The sequence below is a fragment of the Dromiciops gliroides genome, chromosome 6 (genome assembly GCF_019393635.1).
Source record: "Dromiciops gliroides isolate mDroGli1 chromosome 6, mDroGli1.pri, whole genome shotgun sequence".
Taxonomy (NCBI): Eukaryota; Metazoa; Chordata; class Mammalia; order Microbiotheria; family Microbiotheriidae; genus Dromiciops; species Dromiciops gliroides.
Genome location: NC_057866.1, coordinates 7,165,249 through 7,182,332, shown reverse-complemented (window position 1 = coordinate 7,182,332; position 17,084 = coordinate 7,165,249). Strand labels below are relative to the sequence as shown.

At 53.0% G+C, this 17,084-nt stretch overlaps 1 protein-coding gene across 1 annotated transcript in view; it reads left to right on the top strand.

Annotated features, from left to right (window-relative positions):
• The first annotated feature begins 1,061 nt into the window (after positions 1-1,061).
• The window catches only part of LRP5 (LDL receptor related protein 5), a 155,702-nt gene continuing 139,679 nt past the window's right edge, over positions 1,062-17,084 (top strand). Inside the window, exon 1 of the mRNA XM_043972543.1 lies at positions 1,062-1,369. Coding sequence (XP_043828478.1) covers positions 1,315-1,369 — 55 coding nt within the window. The 5' untranslated portion in view covers positions 1,062-1,314. The remainder of the gene's footprint in view (positions 1,370-17,084) is intronic.

Below are 17,084 nucleotides of genomic sequence, written 5' to 3'. Positions count from 1 at the left end.
GGATTAACTGGAGAAAGTCAACAGAGAGAAAAGATTGATATGACGAGGGCTTTGGAAGACTTCTTGTAGATCCTAGGGAAGCCTGGAGGAGGGAAAGCCTGGGGGAGAGCCGGTGAAAATGGCTGGAATCTCATCCAGGAGCACCAAGGAGCTGGAAGGAAGAGCGTGTGGTAGGATGGAAGGTGTAAGAAGCCTGGAAAGGGCTGTGTGTGTATGGGGGGGAGGGACTTTGAATGCAGAGGATTTGCCAATGGATCGTGGAGGTGCCAGGGAGCAAGGAGCCTGAGCTTGACAGCTGAGGGAGGCTGGGCTGAAGGCAGAGACTTGTTGTAGGCAGGCCCCCTGAATGCCACAGCCCAGGCGAGCAGGAGGTACCGAGTGTCGGTCAGAGGAGGCAGAGGGCTGCCATCCACAGGCCTTGGCAACGGATTGGCGATGGGGGGTGAGAGGGTGAGGGTCCGAGGTTGTTGCCTAGGTTTTGAGCCAGGGTGACCGAGAGAATGGGGATGGCCTATAGGGAAGTTAGGAAGAGGGCAGGGCTGGGGGGAAGTTTGGGACCAGTGGGGTTTAAAAGGTGTGCGGGAGAGGGCAGCTAGGTGGCGCAGTGGATAGAGCACTGGCTCTGGAGTCAGGAGGACCTGAGTTCAAATCAGACCTCAGATACTTAACACCTACTAGCTGTGTGACCCTGGGCAAGTCACTTAACCCCAATTGCCTCACCAAAAAAAAAAAAAAAAAGGTGTGCGGGACTGTGGGATGTCCCACGGGCAGCTGCGGATGCGAGATTGGAGGTCGGCAGAGAAGGGCCCTCGGGAGCATGGCCGGACGCAGGGTGACAGGCAGGCCCGGCAGGTGGCAGCTGGCGGGCGCGAGAGAGCGCTCTAGAAGGGGGCTGGCAGGCGGGGAGGCGGGGCCGGCGCGGCAGCCGGGGGCGGAGAGCCTCCTGGGCTCCCGCCCCGCTCCTCCTCCTCCTCCTCCTCCTCCGCCTCCTCCTCCTCCTCCTCCTGAACGTCCTCCCCCTGGGTTGACGGAGGCTAGGGGGAGGCCCGCCGGGAGGGGGCGAGGGGAGCTATCAGGGGGCGCGGGCCGCGGGGCGTCAGGAGCGCACGCTGGGGGAGCCGAGCTGCACTGGAGCTCCGGCGGCGGGGCGCACGAGGCGGAGCCGGAGCGGGCACAGGAGCCGGAGCCGGAGCGGGCGCCGGAGCGGGAGCCGGCCGGCCCTCCCGGGGGGACGCGCGGACACCTGGGCCCCCGCGGGCCGCGCCATGGAGCCCGAGTGAGGCGGCCGGGCCGGGCCGGGGCCGGGGCCGGACCATGGAGACTCTGCTGGCGCTGCTGGCCATCTGCAGCCACTTGGCTCCGGCGGGAGGTGAGTGGGGCCCCCGACGCTTTGTCTCCCGGGGGCCAACTTGGCCGGGCCTGGGCCGCCGCCGGGATGGAACGCAGGGCATCGCGATCCCTGGGACCAGCCGCGGCCGGGGAGCGCAGCGCAGGCCGGGCTGGGGCCGGGGGCGGGGGCCGGAGGCGGACCCCCCCCCCCGCCCTCGGGCACACATGCACTTTTTGGGGGGTGCTGCAAAGGCGCCGAGACAATAGAACTTTGCTGGGACCTGCTCGGCGGCTGGCCGGCCGGCCTGCTGCCTGCCTGCCTGCCGGGAGAGGGAGCCGGTGGCGGGTGGCAGCGCCGAGGAGCCAACTTTCGGGTAGGAGCCGGGCCGGGCCGGGCCGAGCCCAGAAGTTGGCTTGTGGGCCTGAGACGGCCCACGCCGGTGGCCCGGAGCCCTTGGGGGTGGGGTGGAGGAGAAGTTCAGAGTGGGGCAGCCCCGGGGTGGCCCCCCTCACGCACCCTCTGCGCCGACCCAAGTCCTCAGCCTCTCCCCCCCCATCGCCCCTAACAGTGCCCAAGTGGGGCTTTCCGGGCCCTTTGTCTGGAGGTCCCAGCCTCCTCCCACTCTGTCCCAGGGAGGCCGCCGCGGGACCCCTCTCCCGGAGTCAGGCCGAGCCGGGGGCCCCCAGCCTGCGCGCCTACCCCACGCTCTCCTCTTGCTTGGGGCGCTGCCCCACCATGGGGGGGGCTGGGTGCCACGGGGTGTGGCCCAGGTGCGCGCCCCGCGGAGTGCAGGAAGGGTGGCAATAAAGGTGCAGGGCAGCCACTCAGTCTGCTGGGGCACAGTCGGCTGCCAGGTGCCCCTGGCCACCTGTGGAGAGCTCAGCACCACCCACGGGCCGCCAGGTGCCCGGCTCGGGTGCCCCCCGACAAGTTGCTCCCTTTTTTTTTTTGCTGAGAAGGGAGAGAGACCCGCAGGTGGAAGGAGCCCTGGCTGGCTCCCAGCCCTAGCCCTCTGCTCTTCCTCGTGGCCTCAGGCTCCGATCTGGCCGCGGGGGTTCGGCACCCTCCTCCTCGGCTTCGTTCCCCCAGTCTCCGACAACCCCCTTACCCCAGAATTGGGGAGCCTGGGTGGTACTGGAAGCCCTCGCTGGGCTCCTCGGTCTAGAGGCAGCCTGCGATGCCGCTTCCCCTGCCTCAGCCCGGGATCCAAGGGAAGTCCCCCAAGCCTGGCTCACCTGTCCGGGTTGTGCGTGGAGGGAGGGTGCAGGTCAGAGGCCGTATGCTCGCCCTAAGTGCGCCGGGTCTCCACATGTGCAGAGCGACCTAGAAGCTGGAATCCGTGGTCTGGGGAACCTGGGGTCCCGGTAACCGTGCGGGGCCCTTTCCTACAACTCTCCGCATAAATGCCTCCAATCACCCTCTTTGTTTTACTGGGGTAGACCTGATTTTTGGCGAACTATGAGGTGTGGACAAACAATCAGAAAGCTTTGGGTCCCTACCTCCCAAGGGTTTGGGTTTGGGGCCTAGGACTTTCTGTCTTGGAGTTAGAAAGAGCTGGTGTCTGCTTCAACTTGTGTTACCTCTCCTTCGCCTGTGTGACCCTGGGAAAGTCACTTCATCTGAGTGCTGGCTGGTGACTTGCACTGGTACCTGATGGTTTCCTACCCCAGGTCCAGTCCCTCCCCCCTCCCCCCCAGTTCTGGCCTTCTCTTGCCGGTGGGGGAGAGGACAATGTGCTGGGGGGTCTCCCTGCCCTCAGCCTTTCCCCAGATTTTTTGAGGACGGGCAGTTGGGTCTCCCTTAATGTTCTGGACTTGGTTCTGAGTTTACAGTGGGTTTATCTCTATATCTGCAAGATAAAGAAGACTCAGCTGTTCCCGAGGTTCTCTGCTCTGAGCCCAAGGGTTGGGGGCAAACTCTTCCACTGGGAGTTACTCCCTGGAGAACATGCCTGCCTACCTTGGATCAGGTCTGCTTCTCACCTTAGGAATGGAGGGGACAGAGCCCCACCAGGCCCCTCCAGCGGGGCTCGCCTGGGGGCACATGGGACAATTTTTCTCCATGTTGATTTTATGGCTATTGTGCAAATCGTTCAAGAAGCATTTGTTTGTCTTTTAATTACTTTTGTGTGGGGGGGAAGGGCAGTGAGGCTTAAGTGACTTGCCCAGGGTCACACAGCTAGTAAGTGAAGAAATATTTGTTAAGCATCTACTGTGTACCAGTCATCTTGCATTGACAACCACTGTCACGCAGATGTTGTAGCTCAGTTGTGTCTGACTCCTTGCTCACCGTTTGGGGTTTTCTCGGCAAAGATACTGCAGTGCTTTGCCATTTCCTTCTGCAGCTCATGTGACAGATGAGGAAACTGAGGCAGGCAGTAGTTAAGTGACTTGCCCAGGGTCACACAGCTTGTGAGTGTCTGAGGCCAGATTTGAGCTCCTCTCCTGATTCCAGGCCGGGGTGATCTATCCACTGAGCCACCCAGCTGCTGCCATGACCCGGATAGTAAGCTCCTAACCAGGGGTTTGAACCCATGTCCTCTGACTACAGAGCCAGCATTCTTTCTACTGCGTCTACTGCTTCCTTTCTGGCCTTAGTCTGCAGTCTCTAAAATGGGGATGAATATACCCATGGGACCTTCCTCACAGGGTTGGTAACAATGCAGGCAGGTGAGAAGCATTTATTAGGCGCTTACTTAATGTGTGCCAGGTACTGTACTAAGTCATCTCAGGGGATATGGATATAAGGAAGAAGAAAGACCCTGACACTTTCTTACTTTCTAAGGTGGGAAGACCATACATAAAAATTGGTGGAGAGAAGGGGAAAAAGAGCCTTTTTGTAAGGGAAGCCCTTTGTACATTTTCGAGTCCTATGTAAATGTTGACCCATTATTTCTGTAGCACTTAAAAACTGGCAAAGGAGCTCATGTTCATACTCTTATTTGAGCTCCCCAATGGGCCTAAGTAGGTGCTATAGTGATTGCTGTCTCCCTTTTATGGAGGAGAAACAGGCCTAGAGAGGAAGTGATTTTCCTAGGGTCCGAGTGAGAAGGTATCACTCGAGCAGGATCTGAATCCAAGTCTTCTTGACTGAGTCCCAGGATCTCTCCACTCTTCCATACTGCTTGGGGGGGGGCCGAGGACTTGGGGCCACATCCCAGCTATGCCACTCGTATCATGTGATCTTGGGCAAGTCCCTTGCCATCTCTGGGTCTCTGATTCCCCAGCTGTGTATAGGATGCCCAGGTTGGCCTTGGAGGCCCTTCTATACCTGTGTGCATGTCTCGGGGTGGGGGTGGGAGTCAGAAGAACTGCTTTCTGCTGCTGGTTTCCTTAGGAACACATTTACTTTGGACAAGGAAGCTCATTGTTCTGAGCCTCAGCTTCCTTCTCTATGAAATGGGGATGCTTGTTATGCCCAATTCACTGTGTTGTGAGGCACAAATGTGAGTCATTTGTGTACAAAGACTTTGTATGTGTTTACTTACAGTTACAAAGTCCTGGACACAGATGATCTCTCAACCAGGGTAACCACCCCCAGTTATAAGTGGGTCATGGGGAGGCAGCCAGACTGGCTTCCTTGACCCATGATGCCTGTCTCTAGCCTCCGTGCCTTTGTTCTGACCACCCCCACCCCCACCCCCATACCTGGATGTTTTCCTTCCTCCCCTCCACTTCTTGGAATCTCTACCTCCTTCCAAGGCTCAGATGCTTGGTCTTATCTGGAGCCTCCTTCCATCCTCCAGCAATCCCAATAACTCCATATTTATCTCTGTATGTGTTGGTAGAATAGAAATTCCTTGAGGGCAGAGACAGTGGGGTTTTCAGTTCTGAGTACCTAGCACTGTACTTTGCATGCAGTAGGTGCTTAATAAATAAATGGTTATTGGATTTTATTGACTGAAGAAAAGAGGATCAGAGTTGATCCTTTAGAGCTGTGAGGAGCCCAACAACCCAACAGAGGGAGAGCAGAGGGGTGTTGGGTGTCTTGCCTAATGTGCCACAGGTGGTAAGCATTCCACTAGCAGCTGGGGAGACCAACCCTTTTGGGTCAGAAGAGAAGGGCAGAGCCATCTCCGAATGTGAGAACACAACCGTAACATGGTCCATGAGTTAATGAAGTGGGAGAGAAAAAGAGGACTGAGGTCGCAGGGAGGGGGCACAGTGTGAGTGGGCAGTGCCTTGTCAAAACCATGTACTGGTACAGATCGAAAACACTCCAGGCTTCTTAGAGCCAGCCTGGGACTGCAGACTGACAGGAAGTGCAAGGCCTCATGCCAGGCTGGACCACAGGGCAGAGGCAAGAGCCAGCCTAAATTCCACCCTTTGGACCACTCAATGCCCAGAGATGCCTGAAATGTCAGCAGAAAATGCATTCGGGGCCTGGCCAGTGTGGGGAGGGGAGGGATTGGAGAGGGAGAGAGGCTGGGAACTGGGAGGAGACCGACTCCCGGGCTGAGGTGATGGGCAAGAGCTCTCTCAGGCAGACGACCTCCCTTCTGCTTCTCTCTAGTGCCGTATCTTGGAGCGAGGTCGTTCCATCCAAGTAATGGGCGTAATAATGCTTGCATTCTTTACCTCCCGGTCCTGAGGAAAGGGGTTTGGGAATTGTAGAGAGCTTTCTCCCTCGTACCATCCTGTTTCTCTCTCTGAGGTTCATCCTCCAGTCTCTTAACTGGTCCTTCCACCTTCCTATGTCTTGCCCCAAGGCTGTGTGGGATAGTAGAAAGAAGCCCGGACTTAGTAGCCCTGTGACATTGGGCAGTTACTTAATCTGAGAACATCAGGGCATTCCTCTCTGTCAAGTGGGGATAATAACAGCTCCTGCCTTAGTTTAGAGGATGATTCAGAAGATCAAGGGAATGAAGTCATATCAAGTCAGCAAGCATTTATGATGCACCCACTGTGTGCCAGGCACTGAGCCAATCAACCAGTAGGTTGCAAACTGCAGGGAGGCTGGAAAAGGGACCTTCAAAGCCATCTAACCCAACCCCCTCATTAAAAAAATGAGACCAACATTTACACCAATATTGACACAGCTGGGATTTGAACTCAGGGTTCTGCCTGCACATTCTATACCTTCCATTCTGTTCAGTCCAAATTCTTATACCATCTGTGCATTAGTATGGGGAAAAGTGACATTTAGAATGATGAGCCTGCATTTAGAAGCTGGGAAAGTGCCTTCTGAATCCTCAAGAATGCAGAGGCATTCACCTGAGCTGGTGCTGTACTTTTTGGCCCTTCTCCTCCTCACTTCTGCTCTGGGTCCAGCTCATCGCCCAGTTATGACAGCTTCTCTCTCTCTCTCTCGAGCCAGGGGTTCTGTGGGTACTGAAGAATTGACCTGATGGTAAAATGCCCATCATCTGCCTTAAAGACAAAAAATCAAGAACAGCCACAAATAGCTCCAATCAAACCCTTCCTTCTGGCAGAAATAGTCACTGGTCTCCAGCCCCAGTCGTGACCTAATCTGTTGTGAGGGAGAATTTCTTTTTGTAATTTAGCTGGATACATCTAGGCTCCTTAGTGGTTTAGAAGAATTATGTTGCAACTTAAAAGAGCTGGGGTTTCATGGGTGTGGGCATTCCCTCGCCTGTTAATAATAACCTCAGCAAGCTTTCATACATGGATTCATGGGCTGCTGTGGCCAAAAAAAAATAAATAAAATCATCAACTGGTGGCCGTTGGGGCTGAGCCGTGCCTCCTGCACTCTGCCCCCGGTGACTGGCCCTGCCCTGCCCCTGAAGCTTTCCCAGGCTCTGGCTGCCTGAGTGTGGACCCCTCAGGTGGAGGTTGGGAGAGCCTCCTCCCTGCTGGGGGAACAACCCACCAGTTTTCTGGCCCTTTAAAGTTCACAAAGCTCTCTAGACCTGGCTTCTCACTTGAACCTCATGGCAGCCTGGTGAGCTGGTGTCCTTGTCCCCATTTCACAGATGAGGAAACTGAGGCACAGAGATCGAGGGACTGGACCATATTCACATAGTGTAAAGGACAAAGGTGGGATTTGAATTTAGGGCACTCTGATTCCAAGTGCAGCTCACTTTTTGCTACCCTGGGTGAGTACCCTCTCCAACTATAGATTCAGAGTCATTAATAATAATAATAATAATAATAACTAAAATTTATATAGTGTTTACTATGTGCCGGGCACTGGGCTGAGTACTTTACAAATATAATCTCATTCTGTCCTCACAATAGGGGGGTGTTGTTATTTTTATCTCTATTTTATAGATAGGGAAACTGAGGCAGGCAGAGGTGAAGTGACTTACCCAGTCACACAGCTAGGAACTATCTGAGGATGGATTTGAACCAGGTCTTCCTGACTCCAGGCTTGGCGCTCTGGTAAGGCAAGAACACAACTGTGAGACAAATGGGGAAGAGGATATAAAGATAACCAGATCTGTGCAAGATACCCACAGATGAGGTGGAAGGTGCTCTGAGTAGCTGGGGGCACCAGAAAGGCCAGCTGCAGAAGGTGGGCCTGGAGGGAGTCTCAAAGGAAGCTAGGAAGCACAGGGGACGAGGGAGGGCATTCCAGGCATGGAGCGCAGTCAATGCAAAGGCCTGGAGATGGGAAATGGGAGATACAGAGCACTAGTTGTGGGAACCATGGCTGGAACACAGAGCCTGGAGGACAGAGGATGGAAAGGGAGGAAGGGGCCGGGGTGGGCCAGGCTTGAAAGGCTGAACCAAGCCATCAACCCTTCCCAAAGTGATGCAATCCTCACAAAACTCTGACCCACAATGCCGCACCTGCTATTATTTTAATCATATTCTCGGCAGGAAAGGCAGTGAGGTTTAGTGGATGGAGGGGGGCTGACCCCCAGGACAGGAAGAGACATAGACTCTCATCCTTCGAGGCACATGCTGGCTGGGTGACCTTCCAATGTCCCAGAGCTGGGAGCCGCTATTGTGCCCCAGTGGAGAGACCGTGCACCTTGGGGACCTCCTCTGGTGAGAAAATCACAGAGCCAGATACCCCCAAAACAAAATGAGCCCCTCCATCCCAAAGGCAAAGTGTACAGGGAAAAGGAGTGACTTGGGTTTGGAGTCCCCTGCCTTGTGCCCTGTGGTCCAGTCACACTGACTAAGCTTTGACGTTTGCCACCCACTGGGCTCCATCTCCCATCTCCCTGAGTCTGCTCTGGCTGCCCTGGGCCTGGATACATGCCCTCTTCATGCCGAGGCCATCCCTGGCTTTTTTCCTGAGTCAGCCCCAGGATCTGCTTCTGAATTCCGTCTCCTAAGCTACCTTAGTGGTCTGTTCGGATAAACAGACAGATATTATATAGTTATTCTGTTAAGGGCTAAAATTCTAGGTAGTCTGTCTAAAATATCTAATGAGTGGTAGCCAATAAATTGTAAGCTTTAGCAAGAGTTAGACTTTTAAGCATTTATTAAGGAGAATAAGAGTTTGGTAAAGAGAGAGGGAAAGGCCTAGATTCCTATCTATTAAAGGGAGAGCGCATTTCTAGCTCCCTTCTCCGCTAGAGTCCCCAGGAAAGAGTGCCAGACAGAGCACTAGTCTCTTCCTTCTTCCTCCCACTACCCAACGTCACTTCCTGATGCCAAAGAAAAGACTCCTGGTCTTGCCCTCAAAGACCTTCGCTTCATGGGCGGAACTCTTCTACAGTAAGTCTCCAGCAGGTGGCGTCATTCCAATCGTTACAGTTACACACAGAAATATATCCACACACATATAAACATATAAGTAGAAATATATACAATGGATATAAATATATAATTTATATAAATATGTTTTATATGTTAAATATATGCTATATCTACACATCAACATACATATAATCTTTTCCTTATTAGAATGTAAACTCCTTCTGGTAAAGGACTATTCTGATTTGTCTCGGTGACACTAGCACCAGCATTAAATGTGTGGCACACAGTAGGTGCCTAATAAATGTTGATTGTCCCATCATCATTGGAAGTATCCTCTACCCTCTTTGGGCCTTTTTTCCTCACCTGGAAAATGAGGCAGGTGGCCTCAGACCTGGTGACTTCCAAGGCTTGAAATTCTCTGATCTCTTGTGTCCTTATTGGCTCAGGGCATGGTGACTGGGATGCCTGATACAGGAAACTGCCTTTACGCCTTCCAAAGGCCCCTCCTTCCCTGCCCACCTTCACACCTGGTCGGGCCCTTATCTCCCAGGTGAATTGCTGGGCTTTACCCAGGGTTTGTGTTCAATAAATATTTATGGAGCGAATGAAGAGATTGTCCTGGCAGGGCTGGTATTCCTGACCAGGGTATGAGGCCCCGGCCTCTGTAATTAAATGTCAATGGACTGTGAGGGGCCAGAGGTGTCAGTGCCTCGGACGAGGGAAGGAAGGAGCCCTGGATGGGCTGGGTCGGGGGCTGGTGGCTTCGGGTGGGCTCACCCCACCCTGTACCATCACTTGGCTGGTACACGGGAGGCCGTGGGTTGTTTCTGAGTGGGCTCCGACATCTGGGACTATTTAAGCTGGGGCTTGATGGGCAGAAGCCAGGGACTGGCATCGGAGGCCGGAGCTTGGATCTTCTTTCTGCCATGTCCTCACTATGTGACTACCCTGGGCCTCAGTTTCTCCCTGGAACATAACAGAGCTTGACTAGATCTCTTTCAAGCTCCCTGTCAGCTCTAGGGTGATGCAGGGGAACTGTATTTGGAATGAATGATGTGTCTTTAAAGTGTTCTTCTCCCATCTGTTGCCTGTGTGACCTTGGCTAAGTCCTGTCCCCCATTCTGGGCCTCAGAAAAATGAGGCATCTGTGATAAATGACTGAAAATGTTCCTTCTGGCTTTAAGTCTATGGTCCGGGAGCCTAGATTCTATGAGTTTGGCATTTTTTGGTGGGGGGGAGTTTGTTTTGTTTTTTTGGTGTTGTTTTTTTGGTGTTGTTTTTTTGGTGAGGCAATGAGGGTGAAGTGACTTGCCCAGGGTCACACAGCTAGTGTCAAGTGTCTGAGGCTAGATTGGAACTTAGGTCCCGAATCCAGGGCTAGTACTCTATCCACTGTGCCACCTAGCTGCCCCCAGGAGCCTAGATTCTAAAAAGCTAACTGCTTAGTCTGGCATTCAAGGCTTCTGCCTAACTTCTGCTCCTGCCAGACTGGTCTTCTGCCGTCGGACTCACCTGTCCCTGAGGTCAGCCCCTGTGGGACCCTTCCCTTCCTCTCTGCCTGCTCAGAGACCTTTTGCAGGACACACTGTAGAGCCTCAGCTGGCCCAGATGTGCTTGTCACAGCAGCACAGCAATTAGAGCTGAGAGAAGAGGCCCAGGGGTCCTTTTGACAGATGGGGAAACCGAAGCTATGAGGTTGAAGGAACTCGCCTAAGGTCATTTGGATGGGAAGGAGTGAAGCCTGGACACTCCAGATCTGGTGCATGATTGGAATTATTCCTGTAGGGGGCAGCTAGGTGGCGCAGTGGATAGAGCACCGGCCCTGGAGTCAGGAGTACCTGAGTTCAAATCCGGCCTCAGACACTTAACACTTACTAGCTGTGTGACCCTGGGCAAGTCACTTAACCCCAATTGCCTCACTATAGGGGGGGAAAAAAAAAAAAGAATTATTCTTGTGGCCAGGAGCTTGAAGGGCTCTCCAAGGAGCCTTGTTTGACGTACAGGTTGAAATGACCTGCCAGGGGCCCACAGGGAGGGAGGGAGCGGCGAGAGTGGGATGGGAAGCCCAGTCCTTGGCCACCTGAGCTAGCCGGCTTGGCACATAGACATTCAACTCCGAGAGGTCAGGTTCTGTCTGCTCAGTCTCTGATAGAGTGCCTTGCACTCAGTTCTTGTGGTTCGGTCATGTCTGACCCTCTGTGACCCCATCTGCGATTTTCTTGGCAGAGACACTGGAGGGCTTCCCTATTTCCTTCTCCAGCACATTTGACCTATGGGGAAACTGAGGCAAAGAGGGTTAAGTGACTTACCGAAGGTCACATAGCTAGGGAGTGTCTGAGGTCGGATTTGAACTCAGGAAGAGGAGTCTTTCTCACTGTAGGCCCAGGGGCTCTATGCACTGTGCCAGTTATTAGCTGTGTATTATGTCTATTGAGCACTGTGTGGCAGGCACTGGGCTAAATGCTGGGGATACGGGGCTAAGCACCCCTGGTTCTGCCCCCAGGGAGCTTCAGTTCTAGCCTGGAAAGCTTGGTGGGGTTGACTCACTCAGTTCACAAGGATCCATGGCCTCCCTCCACAGGGACTGGTGAGAAAAGTCAAGGGTGATCATCCGTGTAGTAAAATACCAGGTCATTGTGGCAGTGGCAGGGGGCGGGGTCTGCCTGGAGTCCCCTACCCCCCTCTATGCCATACCTTCTTCCCAAGTTGCCTTGTAATTCAGCCCTTTTTGTAGGTGCCCTGATCTCTGGGCTGGGCCTAGAGGATGTGGCCTCAGGCCACCCCATTTCCAGTGTCGGACTTGGACACATAGAGCCTGGTGCAAGAGCAGGGACTGAATCAATGTGCCGCACTGCAAGGCTCGCATCCTTGTGAGAGCAGCTACCTTTAGCTTTGGGTCCCACTCCACCACTGCCCAGAAGAGTTTTCTCATAGGGCAGATATTTAGTAGATTTTTTTTTGGTTGTTTGCACTGTTCGGTGTGACCCTGGAATCCTGTTTTGGACACTCACTAGTCACTGTTGCCCTTTCTGAGCCTCAGTTTCCTTATGTGTAAAAGGGGCTAATAACAGTTGCCTCATCTAGTGGTTGCAAGGGAAGCTGTTGTGAGCGACGAGTGTGGTCGTGTGAGGTGTGGTTGTGAATGGAGTGTGGAGGGAAGTGGAGTTCGGGAGACAAATGAAATATGGACAGAACGGATGGTGGCAGGGTCAGGCATTCCATCGGCAAGCATTTATTAATGTTCCAGGCCACTGTTACCCCTTCAAGGAGTAGTGCAGCCAGGTGGTGCTTCAGTGGATAGAGTGCCAAGTCTGGATGAAGGAAGAACCGAATTATAATCTGACCTCTGACACTCACTGGCCAAGTGACCCTGGGAAGTCACTTAACCACTGCCTTCCTCAGTTTCCTCATCTACCTCATAGTAGGCGCTATATAAATAGTAGCTCTCTCATCACTGTTATTAGAAGAAGGTGCTCAATAGCGCCACACTTCAGAGAGGTCAGGAAGGGTGAGGGCTGAGAAAGACCATCAGACCTGACAATTAGGCATCACTGGTATTGCTGGACAGAGCACTTTCGAAGCTGGATTGTGGAGGGTTGGTTTTCGTTACTTCTGGAGCACAGATAAGACTGGAGGTCCCAAAGCCCAGGCTGTCGGGCCACTTGTAAGGGACAGCGTAGACGGGATTCTTCTGAGTATAGGCTAGATTGGGTGTCTCTGAGGTCACTTCCAGCCAGGGGATTCAGGGAGTCTGTTCATTTGAAGTGAGAGGAGAAGAGATGATTTAGGGAAGGCATGACTGGTATCCTCTTCACTTCCAGGGCTGGTCACTTGGAATAGGGATTAGCCTTGTTAGCTAGTCCCAGAGGCCCAACGCTGAGAGCAACTGGTGCATGGTTCAGAGATGCAAATATAGGCTTGAAGTGTCGGAAAACTTTACCAGGGATCCCTCAGGATGCATACTGATTAGAAAACCACAAATTAGTATTATCTCTGTTGTATTGTATTTTAATTTATTTTGTTAAATGTTTTCTGATTACTATTTTTGATGCCTCTGTTCTGAACAATTAGATCTGTTCCGAAGTGGAATGGGACTTTGCTAGCAGGTCTTTGAAATGATGGGAAGACACTTGCATGGTTCTTTGTAGAGGGGATTTTTATTCTGCAGTTGGTGAATTTCTAGGTCTTGAAGACTACAAGTCCCTTCATATGTTGGTTTTATGAAAGGGGATTATGAAAGGGGAGGAAAAAACCAAAACTATCCCTGGCGGTGGGCACCGAGCCCTCAGGTTTTGGGTGGACTGGTCCTCTGCTGCTAGGTCCTGGTGGCAGACACAAGCTTTGTCCCCCTTCCCTGTCTGAGCTTAGCTGTCCCAGCCCAACTGGGAAGGGTATTGGAGGACCCAGTGTGCTGACTGGGGGTTGACGGTATTGACTCATGGGGCAGAAAGGGGGACTTCCAGCAGCTGTCTTTACTTGTTGGGCTAGACAGAGGCTCTCCCTGCCCTCCTTGAGTTTACAGTCAAGAAGGAGGATCTGCTTCTCCGGGGTCTTGCCATCTCCCCTACAGGATATAAGCTCCTTTCTTATTTGGGTTTTATTTTATGCCCTTGGATCCCTCAGTCTCCAGCGGGGTCCAGCCCCCAGTAGAAGTCCAAGAAATGTTTGCCGATTATTTGATTGCTTTGGCTGGAGGGTTTCTCAGAGGTGCAGCCCCAGCCAGGCCTCTTGTCCAAGGTCATTCAGTCAGAACTGAATCCGGGGTCCTCAGATTCCAGGCCTAGGGCTCTTTCCAAAAGCACCATGCTCCAGGGAAGGGAGGAAAAAGTGGGGGCTGTGGCAGCAGCTCAGGCAGAAAGCCTTGTGAAGACACCTGGAGGGGTGGTTGAAATGGAGAGAGGTAGAGTGATGGAGGACTGGAAGCGACCCGAGTAGCCATCTGGTCCTGTTCCTTCATTTACAGATGAAGAAATTGGGGCCCAGAGGTGTAAGGGGCCTCCCAAGAGCCTGTAAACAGAGCTTGAACTTGAGCTTGAGCTTTCACCTCTCCCAGGCTCCTCTTGCCCAGCGTGCAGGTCACCCAGGCTCCAACCTCACTGTCATCGTTGGCTCCTCGCTCTTACCCCCAATGTCCAATCTGTGGTCAAATGTCCTTTGTATCTATCTCCACAGTGTCTCATGCAGGCTCTCCTTCTCTCACTCCTAGACTAATAGGATTGATGATTGGTTTCTCTCTTCACCCCAGTTTGTCCTCTACTCAGCTGCCAAAGTGATGTTGCCAAAGCACAGCCTCTGTTGCCCCCGGCTCTATAAACCGCAGTGGCTCCCTATCACCTCCTGGGTCAAACCTAAGCCCATCCGTCCCACCATTCCCCTTCCCATCTTTTCTTGTCTCCTGATGGCTTCCCTGGCCTCCTGGCTCTTCCTTACTTAGGACACGCCCTTTCCTGACTGGCATCTCTGTGCCCTTGGGCAGAGGCTGTCCCCCATGGATGAATGCTCCTCTCCTTACCTTGGCATCTCTCTGCTTCTCTTCTGGCTTCCTTTAAGACCCAGCTTCATCCTACCTTGTATACCAGCCCTTCTTGGTGCCTCTCTCTTCCCACCAGTGGTGAATGTCCTCTTCCCCTCAGGATTGCCTCTGTTTGTCTGTCTGTATATATCTTACATTTGCCTTTTTATTTACACATTGGCCTGCCCATTAGACTGTGAGGTCCTGGAGGGCAGTGTGATCTTGTATACCCTTGGCACAGAGTGCTTAATAAATGCTTATTTTCTTGAATTGATGGCACACAGTAGGCACCTAACATCAACTGTGTGCTACTAGGCAAGGCCACTTAACCCTGCTTGCCTCAGTTCCCTCATCTGTAAAACAGATCGGAGAAGGCATGGCAAACCTCTCCAGTATCTATGCCAAGGAAACCCCAACGAGGTCACCGAGAGTCAGACACGGACTGAAAAACAGCACATTTCAAATGTCTAAACACTTAACAAATGCTTTTTGATCGACCAAGCCAAATCCTGCCCCCTTTCCCACACACAAAAGCTGCCTGTTTGTCCCCATCAGCCAGGCCCTGTTCTTTGCCGCCCTCCATCCAGAGCTGCTCCTGCCCTCAGTCACACAGTTTATCACTTAATTATTCTTTCCTGCCGTTTTTACTGTGTTGTAACTTAGCAGAGCCCTGGCCTCCGGTAGCCCTCCAATCGTCAGAGGCCTCAGGGTCTCTTGGGAGGAGGGGTGCCCCGTGATGATTGTGGGCATCTGCTTTTCTGTCAGTTTGAAGCTCCGGGTCCTGGTGCAGGCTTCCTCCCTTCACACTCCTGGATTGGAGCCTCCAATCTGGGATCCTGAGACAGGGCCTGAGTTATTAGTTCTTGCTCTTCGTGCTGTTAAGTCAGCAGAGTCCTAAACCCCAACCCAGGAAGTGTGTGGTTATGGGGTTACCCAGGGCTTTTCCTGTTGGGGAAACCAGCAAGCTCTCTTGAACTATTTCAGGCAGTGAATTGGATTATTGTTGCTGGATGTGGAAAACATGTGGGCCTGGGAGCTGGGGGCCCTGGGTTCTAGGGCCTGCCCCTACCATTAACCAATTCAGGCTCTGAATGGCTTGGCCAGGTCTCTGGCCCCCTCTAGGCAAGCGCCTCGTCTGGGCCTTGGAGGTCCAGGAGGAGGAAGAGCCATTTGGAACCTCCCTTCAAAAGAGAGAGAGGCATGAAGCAGTATAGAATGACTTCTGCTCTTCACCTGCACCCGGGGGAGCTGGGAAAGGCACAGGTCCAAGCACGCTGGACTCTCCTTTCAGAGGCCTTGGGAATAGGGAGCTGCCTGCATAAAAACCCTCTGGTTCAGGGCCCAGCAGCTGGACTATAAGCAGTGCCAAGAGTCAGATGGACAAAGTCAGTGACTGGAATTGCTCAGAACACGTCTTGTCCCATTTTACAGGTGAAGAAACTGAGGCTCATAGCGCTCAAGGGGCTTGCCCAATAATCAGAGCATTTCAGATTCGTTTGGGACCTGGCTAAGGCTCCCTTTACACTAACCCTGATGAGTATTGATCTATCTTTTGTTCTAAGACCTGCAGTGAGGGCAGCCCACGCCTCCTGGGGCAGCCAGTTCTCATGGTTGGGATGTACTTCCTGACACCAAGCCTAAATCTGCTGTTGGGGCTTCTGCCCACTGCTCCTGGGGCCGGCCCTCATTAGATGCACTCCATCCCTGACCTTTCTTTTCCGTCCTGTTCTTAGAGATCATCTGTCTCCTAAACCAGCCATTTCCTTCTTTTGTTTTTTGTTTTTTGTTTTTCGCGGGGCAATGAGGGTTAAGTGACTCGCCCAGGGTCACACAGCTAGTAAGTGTCAAGTGTCTGAGGCCGGATTTGAACTCAGGTCCTCCTGAATCCAGGGCCCGTGCTTTACCACTGCGCCATCTAGCTGCCCCTAGCCGTTTCCTTCTTAATCTACTTTTGTCTGACTCACTACCTTCCATCCCAGCAATGATGAAACACCTTCTGTGATGGGTAAGGTCTTCAGTTTCTTGCCCGACCTTTGGAAGCCCTTTGTGACTGTGAAGGGAGCTGTGTAAAGAGGGATTTCTTTTAAATTTTATTTTATTTTATTTTGTTAAGTGAGGGCAATTGGGGTTAAGTGACTTGCCTAGGGTCACACAGCTAGTAAGTGTTAAGTGTCTGAGGCCGGTTTGAACTCAGGTCCTTTCTGAATCCAGGGCCAGTGCTCTATCCACTGTGCCACTTTGCTGCCCCAAGAGGGATTTCTTAATGGAGTTCTTGGGTCAGATGGTCAGGATACAAGAGGGGAGTGCATTCTTCTTTGAGAAGTCAGGGATGTGGATGCAAAATGACCAGCCTGAGGGTCCGAGCCCTGATGGTTACCTTGAATGGGCGGCTTCACCGCACTGTCCTCATCGGTCAAGAAGGCACAATTGGCCTTGCACTTTCCTGATCTCGAGGTGCTGTGAGGACGCTTTATGGAGGGAAGAAGATCTGTCAGAGAGCTTTTCTCAGGGTGGCTCCAGTCCTGCTCTGAGCTGGGAGTGGGCCTGGAGGTCATCAGGTGACCTCTGCAAGGTCAACTGGACCAAAAAGGTAGGTGCCAAAGGGAACATGTCCTTGAGAGCCTGTGCT